The following is a 17896-nucleotide window of genomic DNA, read 5'->3' as shown; positions in this document are numbered from 1 at the left end:
CTTGCTTGTAGCATCAAATGTCTTATCTTGGAATTTATTTTCTAGCTGTACCAATTCAATAGCACATAGGAGGTCCACCTAGGCCAATTTGCATGGAGATAATAGATCGATCATTTTCAAACAAAAAAATTTAAGTAGAAATTCTTGGAATTTCTACCTAAAATCTTTATAATTATTGCTAAATTCTTCAAAATAACATGAGTCTATTCAATTAGTCGAATCTGAACGAGATTATAAAAGGATTACTATGCACTTTTTTAAATTATTTAATATATATATATATATATATATTTTCATGCATGTATACCCTTAAAAGAAGTATTCTAATACACTGGTTTATAATCAAACAATATACAAAAGAAAAGGAGAAAAAAAACTTTAGTACTTCACCGACATCTTATCATATCATATGATGGATGGATTATAAAAGGAAAGATGAAGAAAGTAGGGAGATAGTTGTGATAGTCCATAAAGATAAAAGTATGCTATGACATAGCAATTCTTTATTTTATAATGACTAAAATATTCCTTTATGGATAAAATATAGGCACGAGGTGCCAATTAGTATTTTGCCTATGTAAAATGTCACATTCTTTACTTTTTATTATTCTGTAGTATATATATATAAAAGTAATATTATACTCACAAACACACTAGAAATATTCTATAAATAAAATAATATGGCATCATCTTCTCTATTAATATCTTCTCTTTTCGTTAATACTATTAACAGAGTGTTTGTCGATATGTGTACGTGTAAATAATGATTTGTTCATAATAAAAACTTTAGTCTTAGGTCGACTATTGTAGCTCAGCCGTTGGGTCCTATCAACCCATGATAAAAGTCATGAGTTTAAATCTATCTTAAATATTAAAAGTAATATCCGGTAAATTTAGCCCATTGCTGTTTATTTCTTAAGATGGTTGATAAATAGGCTGGGCTATCTTTAAAATTATTCAAGTATCCTTGGAAGTGTGAACAAGTATCCACAAAACTATCCATTGGGATTGCTGGGCTTCTCTTTTAATAACTCCATAATCTTCAGGGCCAAACTTGACTTGAGCCTTTCTGTGTTTAAATGTATGGGCTTCAAAGAAGATATTAAAAAATGATGAAGAAACTTTGGCAGACATGAAATATCCTATTTGAGAAATATCTGTGGGTTAAAGTGTAATTAGATGTTTTAGAGAGAGAGAAAGAGAATTAATTGCTTTAAGTGGATTTAAAGAGTTGGTACTTCTAATACTGTTTGGATTTTGACTTTGTTCCTTGGACAGTTTGGTGCGGTGGGAGAGAACAAGCCGTCGTCCTTGTTGGTATGACTTGAGTTTTTGACTATTTTAATTTTGTTAAATATTTTCTAAAGTTTTTAATATATTTTAAAATGTAAATATGAGATTATGTGAATTAAAAAAATTACTGAGTGGGACGACGGTGATTCTCAAATATACTTGTATACAAATTTAAAAAATTTTAAGAAAATTATTAAATATTATAATAGAAAATTTTACTTCTGTATGTAATAAAAACTCTTGGTGAACACACTAATAGTCCTAAAATATATGTGAGAAGTATATTAAAAGATTTAAAAGTATATATAGAACTATACAGAGGTGCATAGAGCGTGTAATATATAAATAGTGTAAGATGAGCGTAAAAGTGTTACTGAGCTATCCTATCAAAAGCCCGCGAGAAACTAATATATAGAGAGAAGTAAAATGCGATAAAAAGAGTCTCTCATATTCTATTGTGTATGAATTTTATAGTAGTCGATTATGTATATATAAGTGTGTTTCTTATATTAGTTTATTCAATATATTTTAAAGTTTGTGCATTTTATATTTTGCTACCAGTTTATAATTACCGGCAAAAATATTTATATCAATGACTACTTACGTCGGTAATTATCATTAGCATATACAAACACATGTAAACAAATATTTTCTGATATTTATAAATAAAATGTCGGTAAAAAATATTTACCAACTGTGATTTACCTAATATTTAAAAAGTGACGACATTTAAAAATACCCATAAACTTAATCATATAATACAAAATGACATAAATTTTGTGCATTATTATTATTATTATTATTTACTCTCTCAAGATTTAGGGAAGATTGGATTGATCCCTTTGTTGATACTCAAGCAAATAAAATATTATGCATCATTAGAGAAGAGAAATTATCCACCCTGTCTTTATATTGGCTATTTATATTCATAGGGCCCATTAATATAAAAGTTTGATCCAATTTGACTGCAAAAAAATAAAATTAAATTAATATCCCTAATGAGACAATTGCCAGAGATGTAGCTTTCAATCTACTATTTTAATAGATAAATATGAGATAAGTTTGGTGTTGCAATTTTGTCCGGTTTTATATTTATTATAAAATCACCTAATTTAATTATTTTCAGACTAATTTTTACCTTTTCTTTACCTTGAAGGGAATTCTCCTTAAATTAAAAGACTAAATTATTTTATGTTTTAGTTTTTGAATTTAAAATGCCTTTTAATGAAGATGTGCACACCAAATAAGACAAACATATTATATCAAACGTCAATTCGATTATTATACTTGTATAATTAATTTAACTCGTCTATATAATAATTATCTATTATCTAAACTGTGAATTTTTAGGTCAATAAAAAAGAATCCGGGAGTAGAATAATAAATATCTCATTCGATACAATATGATTGATAATAATTAAAAAAAATTAAAATATATGATATTTATTTATATTCAATGCCTCTTTGTTGATTTTACACCCCTAATTTGGTCCAAACTCTAACCTACTTAGATAATGGCATTAGTACTAGACAAAGATAAATTATTTATATTCTTATGGGAAGAAAAAGGGAATTGGCATGAAATACCCTTCGAAGAGGAAAAGTCTAATATGCCCCTCTGGGAGTCGAAACATTTCAACCCTAAAATGAGTTGGCAGCAAAAATTCGCGAGTAATACTCGGATAGTGATCATGTTTCAGATTTAAGCAAATGCAAAAAAAATATATCTTCTCGTGTTGAATTAGCATTCCAACCCTAAAATGAGTTGGTTGCAGGTATTCGTGAGTTATACTCGGATATCGATCATGTTTCGGATTGAAGCCAAAAAAAAAACAAAAATATCACGGTCAAGGATAATTTGGTCATTCGAGGAAAGTTTTGAGTATGTGCTCTGCATCTAGCATCTATAACTATCAGAGATGGTGTAGAGTGATATGGGCTGCTATCCATTTATCTTAGAGATGTTGTCTATGGACAAAGAACCATACTGCTCAGAATAGCGACTTGGGAATGGGATTTGTGGATCAAAATATAGGTGAATGGACACTAGGGTCATCAAGCAGTCATGTGTCACTCTTGCCATAGATCAAACTTTCAAATATGTGATGAATGTGAATAGTGATCTTAATCAAGTGCCAACATTCGTGAGAGTCCCACGATGACGTTCGAATATATTGTTATGTATTAATCATGTGCATCTAACGAATCCCTAAATTTTTCTATGTTACTTTTCCAATTACAATGTGAATATAACGATCCTCTTAGTATCTGATTTGATTTCAGACGCGACTAATCCTAAAAGTAAGGCCCCGATGTTATAAAGCGATAGGATTAACAAAGTAATTTTCCATGATGAACTATAGCAAATAGTGAAGTATTTTTCTCTCAAAAAATTCTCATCTTACAATTCATAGTTATTTTTATATAATTATATTTAGGGAATTCACAACTATAGCAAATAGTGGATGAGACAAGATGTGTCTAATTAGGGATCTGGAAAGAAGCTTCTATATGGCTTGTGGCTGAAGCTGAAAGCACCAATTATGAGGTAGATACCCTTTTTTGTAATACATCCACGCATGCACTTTATGTTCTATAGTTAGTAAGTATTTATTATTCACTATTCCGGTTACTAATATAGATTAGTGACGTTAATTATACAAATATATTCCCATATTATCCTTTCTCTATCTTAATCCCAAGGAGATGTGTATGTCTTCACACGAGCTTAGCTCCGGTTAGCATCACACTATTGGACTGAGAGCAATGTCATGGCTAAAATTATGGTAACATGTTTTACTTTAAAAATTAAAAAGAAATTTGCATATAATATCTTGTTTTTTAAATAAATTTATAATTTACGCTCTATATTTTTACTATTTATAAATTGCATCGTATAATTTAGCGAATATGTATAGAAAATATCGTGCTGTTAAATATATTAATTAAACTTAACCAAACATCTGGATTAAATTAACTAGACTAAGAAATTTATAAAAATAGCTTCAACTAAGTTATACTAAGTATTTTTATTATTTTAAAAAATAAAATATATCTACTTAATATAATATTCTCATGGTGTTAGTTTAATACCTAACCCAATATATTTTCTACACATGCCACTAAATCATAGGGCTCAATTGTAAATAATAAAATTATAAGGTATAAATTATAATTTCGTTACAAAACAGGGTGTTATATGTAAATTAAAAAAAAAAACTGAGCTTGTGTAAAGTTGCCTATTGAGATTAAACATGTGGACTCAGCTTTATTTGTCTTATGTAACGCGCCTCCCGTTATCAAAGCATATGGATACTCACATATTCGGCCCTACCTAGGTGCGGCAATAGTTGATCCGACCTAATAACCCCACTTTTAAATGAGTTAAATATACTTTAATTGAGTTCATGTCATAAATAGATCAACTCGTCTAATTCGATTATTAAACGTGAGTCATGTTCGTGTTTATTACCTTAACCTATTTAATCCATTCATAAGCTGACACGATAATTTATTTATGACACGATGATGATATGACCTAATTAACTAATTTATAACCGAGCAAACCCATTTATAATATAAAAAAAGAACTCATTTATAACCCAAAAAAACCTATTTATAATTTGAATAACCTAAATAAATTTGAATAATTTTATATATATCATCCAATAACCAATTAATATTTAATAAATATATTGTATTAGTGTTTAGAAATTCTAACATGATTAATAAACGGATTGTGTTCGTGTTTGTATTATGACCCGTTAAAACCCGAGCAAAATCGAACTCGACACTATTTGCCACACGTGGGCCCACCACCTCCTCCAATAATAAATGCGCAGACAAAACCTTTTGACACCTAGCCCCCTCCATTCCTTCCAATTCACCGGTCAAGCCCCGTCGTAGTCCTAACTATAAATCCCCGCGGAACTCTAAGCGTTCAAACCTATCCCATTACTAGTAGCCGATGGACTCCTCCGTCTCCTCCGCCTCCTCCCCCTCCTCCTCTTCTTCCAACTCCTCCAAGAAGACGTACATCGGCGTGCGGAGGCGGCCGTCGGGGAAGTTCGCGGCGGAGATCCGGGACTCGACGCGGCGCGGGGCGCGGGTGTGGCTGGGGACGTTCCACAGCGCGGAGGCGGCCGCGCTGGTCTACGACCAGGCGGCGCTGGCAGCGAGGGGTGCGGCGGCGGTGCTCAACTTCCCCGTGGAGCGGGTGAAAGAGTCACTCCGGGACGTCGAGTGGGGGCGGGAGGAGGAGAGCTCGCCGGTGGTGGCGCTGAAGAAGAAGCACTCGATGAGGGGAAGGAGGAGGACGAGGAGGACGAGGAGGAGGAGGAGGAAGGCGGCGAGCTTGAGCAAGAAGAGTGAGGCGGTGGTGAGAGATGTGAAGATAGAAGACATCGTGGAATTCGAGGACTTGGGTAAAGATTACTTGGAGGAACTCCTCAGTATGTGGTGCTAGCTAGGCAGCTTCTTGAATTCAAAATTAATTGTTAGAAATTTTTTTTTGAATTCAAATTCTCATTGTCAATAATATATATATATATATATATATATATTTGAATATAGTGTTGTTTTGGGGTGGGCATGTATAGCCCTTACAATATTTCTTATTTTAGGAACCTTTTTCATGTCAAAAAGACATGTATCTATCTATCTATCTATCTATATATATAAAAGATACCTTTAAGTGAAAAGAATGTACAAAATGGTAGTTATGTTTGACAACAGTTTCATATCATAAATATATACATATATTTTCATTTTTGGATACATTTATATCCTTTGACTAAACTAAATAAAGAATAAAAGTATTTTTTTGGGGGGGATCCCTTTTGCGGTTAATTTGATAAAGTTTTTGCAATAATTACTTTTATGATTAACTTTAGAGGGGTATACATAATATCAACAAAGCACATGAGCCCCAATCTAATACTATTCATCTCAAGAATATTGCAGGATTGAAGTAGTCTGATGATCGGATGATGAGTTATTATGTGGCCCTAAGAATAAAAACAAAAACTCGTTTTTATACTTCACTGTATCTTTCAACAATAATTATTAAATGCAGAGTGTTTCTTTCGTTTGATGTGCATATATAATCCAAATGATAGTTAGGACTCTGAAAATACGCCGTCAGTGTTAAGTTTCTGATAGTCAGCCTGGTGGGAAAGGATTCATCTTATGTTCTTCGTCAAGCTCCCCGTTCGATAGATTCAAAACTTCACTTTAAACTAAAGTTTCAATCCTAAGGATGAACTTTATGCTATTCTAACTGTAGAAATATCGCACTTTGAAATAGAAACAAATCCGAACAGTTTCTTCTATGATCGATGATTGTATTTCTTTCGTATCTTAGATCCCCGTCACATTATAAGGAATACTATTCCAGATGCTAACAAAATCACTTATTGGCTAGCAAACTCTAAAAGATACGCAAGATTTGGATGTACCTAACAAGGGGCCCACGGGGAACCTCAAGAAAGATTATCCCATGAATATTAATTAAAACGTTTTGTTTCATACATAACAGTGATTTGTTATGTCACATCAGAGATAGTCATACACTTGATTTTCATGCCATCTCTCTCCAGGAATAGTTTTAGTAATTAAACCATAAAATAATAATTTAATTGGTTACTGTTGAGAGGAAATTTTCAACACCAAAATTCAAGTCGAGTAATGCCAAAAAATAAATGTGCATAATTTCTAGTTTTACTCCTATCGAGTCTTTAATTCCGGCTTATAAATGTGACTCGTCCACACAATTCAAACTTTTTTTCAAATTAACCCAAAATTAATTATGAATCACCAGTCTTACATTATATAATTAAAATATAATAAGTGTATAAATTACTCTCTCTCTCTCTCTCTCTCTCTCTCTATATATATATATATATAATGCCGTCCTTTTCCTTTGACGCACGAATGGCAGGGAGTTGGGAGAATGAACAATAAATTCGTTAGTCAAAGATGATGGAGTCCGGGAGAAAATCTTTTGACTTCCTTTTGGTCAAACGCTTTAAAGGTGGTGGTGGCCCATAGCTTACCAAAACAAAGGGACCCCCACCTCTAATTAATTAATTAATCCACTTGACTAAGGGACCTACTTTGACCCTAATACCTTAGGGTAATGTAGGAATTAAGGAGAGCATAATGCCATATATCTTGGTTGAGTCCAAGGACAAGGTTTTGTAATGGGCCATGCCAATTTCACTTACAAGAAAAGGCCCAAATCTTGTTCACTGTAAACCCGGCTCGAAGACGAAGAATGTTGATCTAATTGTCCAATCTAATTATTAAAAAATATAAATTTTATTATTAATTTATAGTTTATTGACTTTTGATTTTTTTAATCATTTATAAGTTAATCAAATATGGACTAAAACATAGTCTACTTTGACTTCTTTTACACATTAATTCTAAGACCTATGTTATTTAATGTATTTTTGCATCATATAATTACGGTAAAGTTAGACTTTGTTTATAAGGACCAAGAATTCTAATAAGGTTCTTTTGCATATTAATTGCATACCCCTCTAAAATCTCTTATATGTCCTTTCAAAATACTTGGTTTTTATATAAGTACCCTTTAAAATCTTTGTTTTTTATGTATATATATATATATATATATGAAAGTTAACCAAAAATTAAACATATAACTATATATATATAGTAATCAGAAATTAAAAAATAAATAGTTTCTAATTACTATATATATATATATGGGGGATAATTTTGCCAATCCTATTATACATATATGAAAAATTGTAGGCTAATTTTGACAAATTTTAAAAATTCTATTATTTAAAAGAAATTTAATAAATACATGAAAACTCCGTTTCAAAAGTCTAAACCCTAAACCCTAAACCCGTACGAACAAAGCTACTACTTGAATTAACTTATTCTAACTTTTAACCTTAGAATTTTCTCAATCATAGACCGCCAAGAATCCAAAACTTTCTTGCATCAATAATTAGCTAACATTTTAACCTTTTAGACATAAAAACATGTAAAATATGTTTGATGAAAGTGAGAACCTACCAACATTTTAGCTACTACCTTTGTTTTCTAATATGTTTCAAGCACTTGGGCACCTTCCTTCTTGTTATCATCCTGTCCTTTGAAGGCTCTGTCGACTGGTCTAGCCGGTTGTTCAACGGTCAATTCTGTGCATTATTTGATCACGACATGCATCATGCATCATGCATGCATGACCGCATATAATAATTCTCATATATAACAGTATTATATCCAACTCCAAAAAATATATGCTTTTATAAAAGGTTATACAAGGTTTCCATCAAGAATAAAGTCCTCTACTTTTTTCTCCACATTATGCAAATTGCACCCTATTTTTTCCGTGATAAATGATACAATTATAATTATAATTGTTATTTATTAATATAATTTTTTTTAATTAAAACTAATACTAAAAAAGATGCATATTAGTTCCTTTCACGTCTATTTAAATGTGTCCATATTTCTCTAATTTTGCATGTCGATAATCATGTCGTGCCACGATTCTACCACGTGGCACAATCTGGTCGGCTATCTTGCTGCCCAAATATCGGAATGAAACAATAAATGGAGAATCTGGACCGTCCAAAATTTAATTTCCAGATCCTTCGTTAATCGGCAAGACGGCATCGGCATGTCCATGTGATGTCGGCATCGAGCCCCTTTAGGGACTAGATAATAATTACTCACAAGTTCTGTGAAAATTTGTGAAAAAAATTCTTTAGTTATATTTTAGAGGAAAGAAGGGGAGAATCTCCTTTCTTTTCTTTTTTTTTTCTTTTTGCCCCCTCTCGGAAAGCACGAAAAGAAAACCCTGCGATCGAGCGAGAGAGAGAGAGAGAGAGAGAGAGAGAGAGAGAGAGAGGGGGGAAAGGAGAGGGGGGGGGAGAGAGGGAAAGAGTAATGGTCGAAAGGAGGAAGGCAAAGGCGGAGCAAAGTGCGAGTTGTCTCCTAGTTCGCCTCCTTCCTTCTTCCTCCTCCTCCAAAGGGCTTCTTTGATTATTTTTTCGATTTGGGGTTTATTTTATTAGTGTCTTTAAGACTTTTTTCCTTTCGGGGGAGATGGATGCTGCGACTTTGGATGGTATCATAGGGCGGTTGTTGGATGTGAGAGTGAGCAAGCCGGGGAAGCAGGCGCAGCTCTCGGAGGGGGAGATCAAGCAGCTCTGCGCAGTTTCCAAGGAAATCTTCATAGATCAGCCCAATCTACTGGAGCTGGAGGCGCCGATCAAGATTTGCGGTAAATCCTTACCACCACTCTTCAGATTTAGGCGTTTTATGATCTGGGTATGTGCCAAGTTGGGATCTTGGAGATGGATTTGTTGATTGATATTGGTTTCGAACAAAGGTGCAATTTTTACTTTTAACTTGATGATTTCGTTTTGTTATGCGAAATGGATATGATGATTAGGTAGCGGTTTTATGTTTTTGTGGTGTAGAGCTACTTTTTAGTGTTTGACCTCTGATTAGATCTGATAGTTACTTGATTATATCTGTCTAATAAGATTATAAGATTGTTATCTTGTATGCCGCGCAATTTGATTATGAGGTTTTCTTTTCTGGCTCTATTTGATGTGCTATAACTCAATAGTCAATAGTACATATCATTGGGTCATTCCCTGTTTATAACTTTCCTTTTCTTCTGACAGTAAGAAAAGTTTGTACTTTTGGACCTAGTTGCGAAATTCTGCTACATTGTTCCTTCTTTATTGCCTTTGCATACGCTGTCTTGTTGCGCCAAATGTAGTTTGTTTTTGTCTAACTAACGTCAAGTATATTGTGCATAATATTGTTCAAAATCAATGTCCTCTCCTTGATTATCATCACCTTCAACACTGTCTCTTATTGCAAACAGAATTCATGATCATTTCTTATTTGTGCTGCATTACTTTAGATACATTTTACCTGTGGGAAATACATGAAATCTCCAGCCTAAGTTATCGATGCAATCCTTGTAAAGTGTTTCTAGCTTACACCATTTCAAAATTTCACTCAAACTGGAACTGCAAAATGTTAAGAAGATTGTCTCTAAATCATGAAACAAATAATTTTTCTTGGTGTACAAGAGTGACAGTCATAAAACATTGTTCACATATCGATCATTTCTTGCAGTTCTATCTTGGTAAATATCTGTTATGTAGCCAAGGGCTATCACTTCTTAGACTACTTGCTTCACCTGCATTGTCTATCATACTGTGAGTACGCTAGAGACTCAATCATAATTATGATGCAAATCACTAGAGCTTATTTTCTTTCATTAAATTTGTCAACTGTACAACTTCTTGGAAGCTGATGTTTAAACTTTTCACATAAGGTATACTGACTGATATCTCTCCAGCTGGTTGTGATGGCTCAATTTACTTATATATAATTCTGAAGAGAAGTTCTTGGTGGGATAATATATGCCTAAAGGGCAAACATCAAGTGGCATCTCTAGACAGGGTGACCAACTTAAGTAGCTTGTACTAGTGAAATCAAGTTGCAGTTTGAGGAGAATTGGTTGCTCAATAGAATCTTGCAAAATGTTTTAAGTACCAGTGGCATGTCATGTACTGTCAGCTGGCCAGCATGAGATATGCAAGTCAGCATGCTTGGTAATGACTGGTATAGTCGGATTTCCAGCCGCTTAATTGCAACACCTCTTTAGCACCTTGCTCTGCTTTTTGGGCCTCATGGGGTTGTGCTGCCCCCTTCCAACATGTGCTGACCTGAAACTTCAAGTTTCAGGCAGCATAGATCGGTACAAACGTTCCTGTAGTGTGACCAAGACCAATTTCTCGTGCTATTTTTTGGTGACAAGAGATGTCTTTGGTGGCATGGAATGTGCTGCCTGATACTTAAATTTGTGTGCAGATTGATCTGCTTGCTTTGGAGAGTAACTGTGATGTGCAATGCTAACATCACATATATTTTGATATGGCTTGAATAACATAGATATATTTTGGATTTCTTCAATTGTCTTTCTTCTTATAGTTATGTATTGCTTTTCTTTTGCACAAGCGGATTCATTTCTCATTCAATAGGCGACCAATTTAAAGTAAGTGGGGGATTTTGGTTATTGGTTCAAAATGTTGCTCTTTAAGTGGATTATTAGTTTTATCTGCTTGCACTTGTCGAACAATCTCTACTATGATAAGTTATAGAATTTTGTTTTGTAAATTCAATCTTGCGTGCAAATGTATGGCATGTTTGGCTGATAAGCAACTTTAGATTTTGGTGTAATCTTGAGATTGGGATTATTCCTAGAGAAATCAATTGTATGGTGGTGCTTGGTGAATGGTGATCCTCATATTGTAATGGGATGGGTGAGCAAGGAGGGAGAGAAGAGAGTAAAATGGTAGAGATGATCTGTAGAATGTGGATAGCTTAGCATTTCTTCTCAATATAACTCTGTTTTATGTTGATGTCCGGAATCATTTTCAGAATACAAATCTGTGGTGAGATGATCAACAAAATGTGGACAATTTAGTGAATTGCATGGCTTTTATTGTTAGTGTGGATTAGGGGTGTAAACGAGCTGAGCTTGAATGAGTTGGACTCAGCTCGGTTCCGCTCGAGATTTCGAGCTCAAATTGAGCTAGAAAAACATGGCTTGGCTTAGGTCATCTTCAACTCGATAAGGCTCAAGCTCGGCTCGACAGCTTGATGGACTGAAGGCTGATATTGATTAAAAAAATTATAAAAGCCAAACAATTAAAAAATATAAATCCTATAAGGTAAAATTATCTTATACAAACATACGGTGATACAAATAAATAATTGACATAAAGATTCTAATAATTCATCTAAACATATACAATTACTTTCAAGCTCAAATTTTCAGCTCTCTGGTATTTTTGACAGCCCTAGTGTGGAGACGTAGTATGTACCAAATTCAACATCTGGACCTCATGATATTATGGAAAGTTCTCTTCCCTAATTTTCAAGCTCGACGTCGGATATTTTTCTTAACTTAGTGAAACTTTATGTATGACCTGTATCGAACCCAGAATATTTTGCATCTCGAGTAGGGCTTCTTGTATTGCAGTTTGTTGTTGTGATGATTAGACATTTAAAAAAAATAATATACAAGCTTGTAATATATACATGGAATCTAATGCTCTAGTGAAGAATGATAGTCTCTTATATGAGATTTTGTAGTAGAACTTCTTAAGATGTATGGTGGGCACCACTTGTTACTAGAATCCCACATTAAAAATTAACATATTAAAAAGTTCAGATTTATCGAGATATTAGTAGTTCATGAATTAATCATTGATAGTAGGCGTTAGCTAACAATGAAATTTCATCTTTAGGTTTGTATAACTAATGAAATGCAGTAATAGACATCGCCATCTCTTATTGTCACAAATTTTGAGTGTCTTTAATATAAAAAAATGCTTCAGTGTATGGTTCGTATATGTCCCTTTACTCTCTCCATCTCTTCCTCTTCCTTCTTCCCTCTCTTCACCCCCTCCTTCTTGAGAGGAAGTTATGTTACTTTTCTAGTTCTTTTATTAATTGTAGCACTATGAAATTTGTTTAGCATAGGTCTTATATGGCAGGCACCACTAGTTACTAGAACCCCACATTAAAAATTAACATATTAAAGAGTTTAGATTTGTCAAGATATTAGCAGTTCATGAACGATTGATAGTAGGCTGTTAGCTGACAATGAAATTTCATCTTTAGCATTTGTCTAACTGATCAAATGCAGTAATAGACATCGTAATCTCTTATTGTCACAAATTTTGGGTGTCTTTAATATAAAAGTTGCTTCACTGTCTGGGTCATGTATGTCCCTTTGATGCAAATCTAGTATGAATGCAATGTTTTGGAGAACAATCGACCCAACAAGTAACTAAAGTAAAATATAGTAAGCAATAACTGATAAGAAGTTAATTGATTAAAAGGATCACTACTAGATGGAAGGAGAGAAAACCACTCAGATAAGGCAGTAGCTTCCTCAACTCTCAAATAGGTACGTTGATAGTAGAAATGCCTAAAATATGGTGTAAGGAAAGACTTTAGAGTTTAGGTTTACCAATAAATGGAATAGTAGTGCTTTTACTTTGAAACCAAGTCCTCCTCTTCACGTCCGGGCACCCAAAGATTCTCTTTCACTACTGGAATCTTTTGGACAGCAGCAATAACCAACGAAAAAGTAGAGGTTGAAGAAGAAGAGAGGTTTAGAGAGGAAGTAGAAAAGATTAGAGAAGGATCTAAGACAGAGTAGGAGAAAGGGAGAGAAAGAAAGAGAGAGAGAAGAAGAAGACCACATGGGAGAAAGTGAGAGATCTCAAATAAATCTTATTCCAACTTGTCCTTGTTTCTCATGCAACAACCCTTAAATAGGTTAACAACCTTAATTCTAGCTGATTCTAATAGAAACTTATTTCCTAATAGGACTCTAATTGATCATCTTACCTAAATTGATTGATCCAATTTATGTAATAAATCAATGTGGACATCCCCCACATATAAGCTTACCATAACTATCAATTGAGATTCTAATAGGAATTCATTTCCTAATAGGATTCTAATTGATTAAACCTTACCTAAATTGACTAACCTAATTTAGGTAATAACTCAATACGGACATCCCCCGCATATAGGCTACCATATCTGTCAATTGACTAATTCAATTGATTATTTGAATTAAAAAGGACCAAAATTGGACTCGAGTAATTCTATTTTGGTCAAATTGAAGATGATGCCCACATCACCCTTTTACTCCCTCCATCCCTTCCTCCTCTCCTTCCTTCTCTTCATCCCCTTTTTTCTTGAGAGGAAGTTGTGTCACTTTTCTACTTATTTTATTAATTGTAGCACTGTGAAATTTGTTTAGCATAGATCTTATATACGTTGTCTAGCGGTTCCAATACTCATATTGAACAAGGCGCTTGCAAGCAACTTTCTATCTCATGTATGATGCTTATTCTATCCTTGTTATCATAGGTAACATCTTAAACCTTCACTTTTCCTTGTCTTGTGGGGAACCTTACAATAAATCTATTATCCTCTTGTTGGTCAAACAATTGGGTGAGCCCAAATAGTTTGGACTAGTGACTTCTTGTTGTTGTACTGGGTGGGAAATAGTCAAGGAAAGGAAAGAGATTTAATGACCAAGGGAACTACAACATTGGAGACTAGGCAAGAGGTGAAAGACTTGATTGCAGGTGTTCATGGTATCTTATGTCCTGTCATACCAACAGTTGAATCTCGAGTGGGACAATCAATTGGTCAACATAGCATCCATGCTCATGAAAAATATGGCTGGTTTTGTTCTTAACAAAGCTCGAACTCTAACTTCTTAGTAGACTAAGTCTTTTGCACAAAATATTTGGTAGGCTCATTTACCTTGGAACTTGATATGGCTATTTAATTGTTCTCCAGTTCTGGAGATTAAGCACATGATTTCATTAATGTTGCTGTGACCATTGTGTTTAAAGAGGTTATTGGATATAAACTGATTCTTTTATCTGTAAATTTCATGTCAAGCAATAATATGTAGTGAAAGGTACCATAATCATATCTCCACTTGTATATTGTTGAAAGTCTTATTTATAAAGTTTTCTTTCACTTTTCTAAGAGTAATTTGGTAAGGTACCATAATCTTAAATATTAGATCTTATATTATATGTCATCTTGCTCATAGGTGATATTCACGGCCAGTATTCTGATCTCTTGAGACTATTTGAATATGGAGGATTTCCGCCTGCAGCCAATTACCTTTTCTTAGGTGATTATGTGGACAGAGGGAAGCAAAGCCTTGAGACTATCTGCCTTCTTTTGGCATATAAAATCAAATATCCAGAGAATTTCTTTATCTTGAGAGGAAACCATGAATGCGCATCCATAAACCGTATCTATGGGTTTTATGATGAATGTAAACGCAGATTCAATGTGAAGTTGTGGAAAGTCTTTACAGATTGTTTTAACTGCTTGCCTGTGGCTGCTTTGATAGATGATAAGATTCTTTGCATGCATGGTGGACTTTCTCCTGACTTGCACAATTTGGATCAAATACGGACTTTGGCACGGCCTACGGATGTGCCTGACACTGGGTTACTTTGTGATCTTCTTTGGTCTGATCCTAGTAAAGAAGTTCAGGGATGGGGAATGAATGATCGAGGGGTCTCCTATACCTTTGGTCCTGATAAAGTGATTGAGTTCCTCCAGAAGCATGATTTAGACCTCATTTGCCGCGCTCATCAGGTTATAGACAAAAAGATGTTCTATTCATATCTTTTACTGGAATGAAAAGTTATTTCTTATTCAAAGTGCTTTTATCGCCTTCTAGGTAGTGGAGGATGGATACGAGTTCTTTGCTGACAGACAACTTGTTACGATATTCTCTGCACCTAATTACTGTGGTGAATTCGACAATGCTGGTGCCATGATGAGTGTTGATGACACCCTTATGTGTTCGTTTCAAATATTAAAGCCTGCAGATAAGAAGACAAAGTTGTTCGGAGGCACAACCACAGCCAAAGCTGGAGGCGCTCAAACTGGTTTCAAGGTATGCCGCTTCTTGTGTTAAAAAATTAAAGTAATTATCATTTCATTTGCCTGCATCATTAGTTCATGTTTTAATAAGATCGGATGGCACTTGAGCAGCAGGCTTAGGCACTTGCCTTCATGACTTCTTTCAGTCATTTTTTGAGTTTTGACTGATTCCAAACTGATTGATGAGAATAACAAATCATTGTTGCCCGTCCTCCAATAATGTTAGATGACATTATATTCCACCAGGTACCACCTGAGTGCCACTGAAAATCTGATGGCAGAGTCCTTCTTGGTTGACAATACTTTATAATATTATTAAGATTTCTAGATGTGTAATCATGAATTTTGTATGATACATCGGGACAGTTTCTGCCTTCATGTGTTTTAAGTAATGACTGCCCAATATCTCTGGTCACAAGATATCTTTGGAGTAAAATGCAGTTGTCTACTATGGCTTTCTGAAAGTTGTCTTTGTTAGATGCCTCTTTGGAAAAATGGATACTTCTATACTCTTTTCATAAATTAATTGAAGATCTCTTTATATAAACTAACATACACAAATAATATAGAATTCCCCAATTAAGAAATGAAAGTACAAAAGTTCACTAATTATATATATCTGAGCTACGTATCGTAGGCATATTATATCCTTATTTTTTAGGCTTTGCCATATCGGCATATCAGTATCGCATCGGTATCCCATATCCGTATTTGTATTTGTCCTTCGTGGGATGCCGCAAATAGTATATCTGCATAATCAGCAACTTCTGCTATTGGCGACAAATAATACAGCAGAACTGGATCTTAGGTATCATTTTTTTGTATAAGTGTATCATTGAACGTCACCACAGAATATATGGTTTTGCACCATCCTTGGTTTTTTTAACCATGCTTTTCACGAACCAGAGATTATGTATTTTCGCACACCTTGGAGGATACAAATGGGCAAACCTTCCACTTTCCAAAGGAAGAAACAGAAAGAGTTTGCATCTCTTATACCTTATAGTAATTACCATAAGATAGTCCACCAGTATACGACTAATAGCCTTCTTTTTTTTCATCTTGATATGTAATCTTCTTTGGTACATTTTGTGAATTTGGTTCAAACTGCGTCATGGATTTAATTGATTCGCACATGCTTGTCTTTTTTGTTTAATGCTTTATCTTAGGTTCATCTTAGTTACATATTTTCTTTTAGTCTTTTATTTGTAGCCTTTACTTTGAAATTTATATCCAAAAGAATGTTTGATGCAATTTATCTCATCATCCTTTTTAGGCTGGATTCAGTTGCTATTTGCCAAATTAGGGTTTTGAGGATGGGCACATGAAAAGAGTTGTAGTTACAGTTGATAATTTGATATGTCCACTTAAATGGAACTTGTATAAATTCGTTATTCTTTGAAAAGGTTCCATCATTAGGGCTATTCCTTACATTTAACTTAGATGTTATGATTAGAAATGCATGACAGTATCATGCATTGTCGAAGTTCCATGAAGAGCATGCTTTATTTTATGATTGATTCACACACACACACACACACACACACACACTCCAAACAAACACGAACTATGTGATAATGTTTGAAGAACATGCTATATTTGGTGTATTATGTTGAAATTATCTCTTCTTCATGAACAGCCATTCCTCGGTGCAAAATCATGAGACATGGATTATGAAGAGAAAACTGCAAAGCTGCTGATGTTGCTCTTTCAAGAGTGCCAAATGGCCGATATTGTCAAATTCTAGAACCTGAAGTGAGACAGAGGTGTGGCACATCGTGGTTGTGCTCATCTATCATTGGATTAGCTCTGTATAATGTACGACTGGTTTCGCTAAGTGAACCTCATGGGGAGATGTCATTTTGTTCATTCTTCGAAGGACAAACTCTGGTGGTTAAGTTAGACCAATAACAAAACTTCCTTGGATACTAGTGTAACTGTCACTACTTTGGCTTTTGTGGAATTAGCCTTGCTAGACTTAACAACCGTTTGCATCTTTCCTGGGCATTGGTTTGCCACAAATGGCAGACAGTTATTTGTTTTACGTTTAATCTTTTATTTAACATCATAGGATGTGCTTTGATCTTAATGT

The 17896-nt window shown here is 34.2% G+C and overlaps 2 protein-coding genes across 2 annotated transcripts; both read left to right on the top strand.

The window, feature by feature from the left end:
• Positions 1-5251: 5251 nt before the first annotated feature.
• Positions 5252-5966, top strand: LOC140771087 (ethylene-responsive transcription factor 1B-like). Its single transcript, XM_073112475.1, has one exon. It carries the CDS (start codon positions 5261-5263, stop codon positions 5756-5758), a length of 498 nt encoding a protein of 165 aa, XP_072968576.1. The 5' UTR covers positions 5252-5260; the 3' UTR covers positions 5759-5966.
• A 3134-nt stretch (positions 5967-9100) lies between these two features.
• LOC140770402 (serine/threonine-protein phosphatase PP1-like) lies at positions 9101-17893 on the top strand. The gene is made up of 4 exons (XM_073111591.1): positions 9101-9556; positions 14954-15513; positions 15599-15817; positions 17444-17893. The coding sequence occupies exons 1-4, from the start codon at positions 9379-9381 to the stop codon at positions 17465-17467; spliced, it is 981 nt and encodes a 326-aa protein (XP_072967692.1). The 5' UTR covers positions 9101-9378; the 3' UTR covers positions 17468-17893.
• The last annotated feature ends 3 nt before the right edge of the window (positions 17894-17896 follow it).

This window comes from Typha angustifolia, chromosome 11 (assembly GCF_048772165.1).
Source record: "Typha angustifolia cultivar Huaian chromosome 11, ASM4877216v1, whole genome shotgun sequence".
Taxonomy (NCBI): Eukaryota; Viridiplantae; Streptophyta; class Magnoliopsida; order Poales; family Typhaceae; genus Typha; species Typha angustifolia.
This window is presented reverse-complemented; position numbering and strand designations above follow the sequence as displayed.

What these genes read in the sequence shown, in the direction of transcription:
- LOC140770402 (XM_073111591.1), top strand. Translation starts at nt 9,379, where the DNA reads ATGGATGCTGCGACTTTGGATGGTATCATAGGGCGGTTGTTGGATGTG. An exon ending in GGCGCCGATCAAGATTTGCG is followed by an intron (nt 9,557 to 14,953) that starts GTAAATCCTTAC and finishes TCTTGCTCATAG; the next exon opens with GTGATATTCACGGCCAGTAT. An exon ending in TCATTTGCCGCGCTCATCAG is followed by an intron (nt 15,514 to 15,598) that starts GTTATAGACAAA and finishes ATCGCCTTCTAG; the next exon opens with GTAGTGGAGGATGGATACGA.
- LOC140771087 (XM_073112475.1), top strand. Translation starts at nt 5,261, where the DNA reads ATGGACTCCTCCGTCTCCTCCGCCTCCTCCCCCTCCTCCTCTTCTTCC.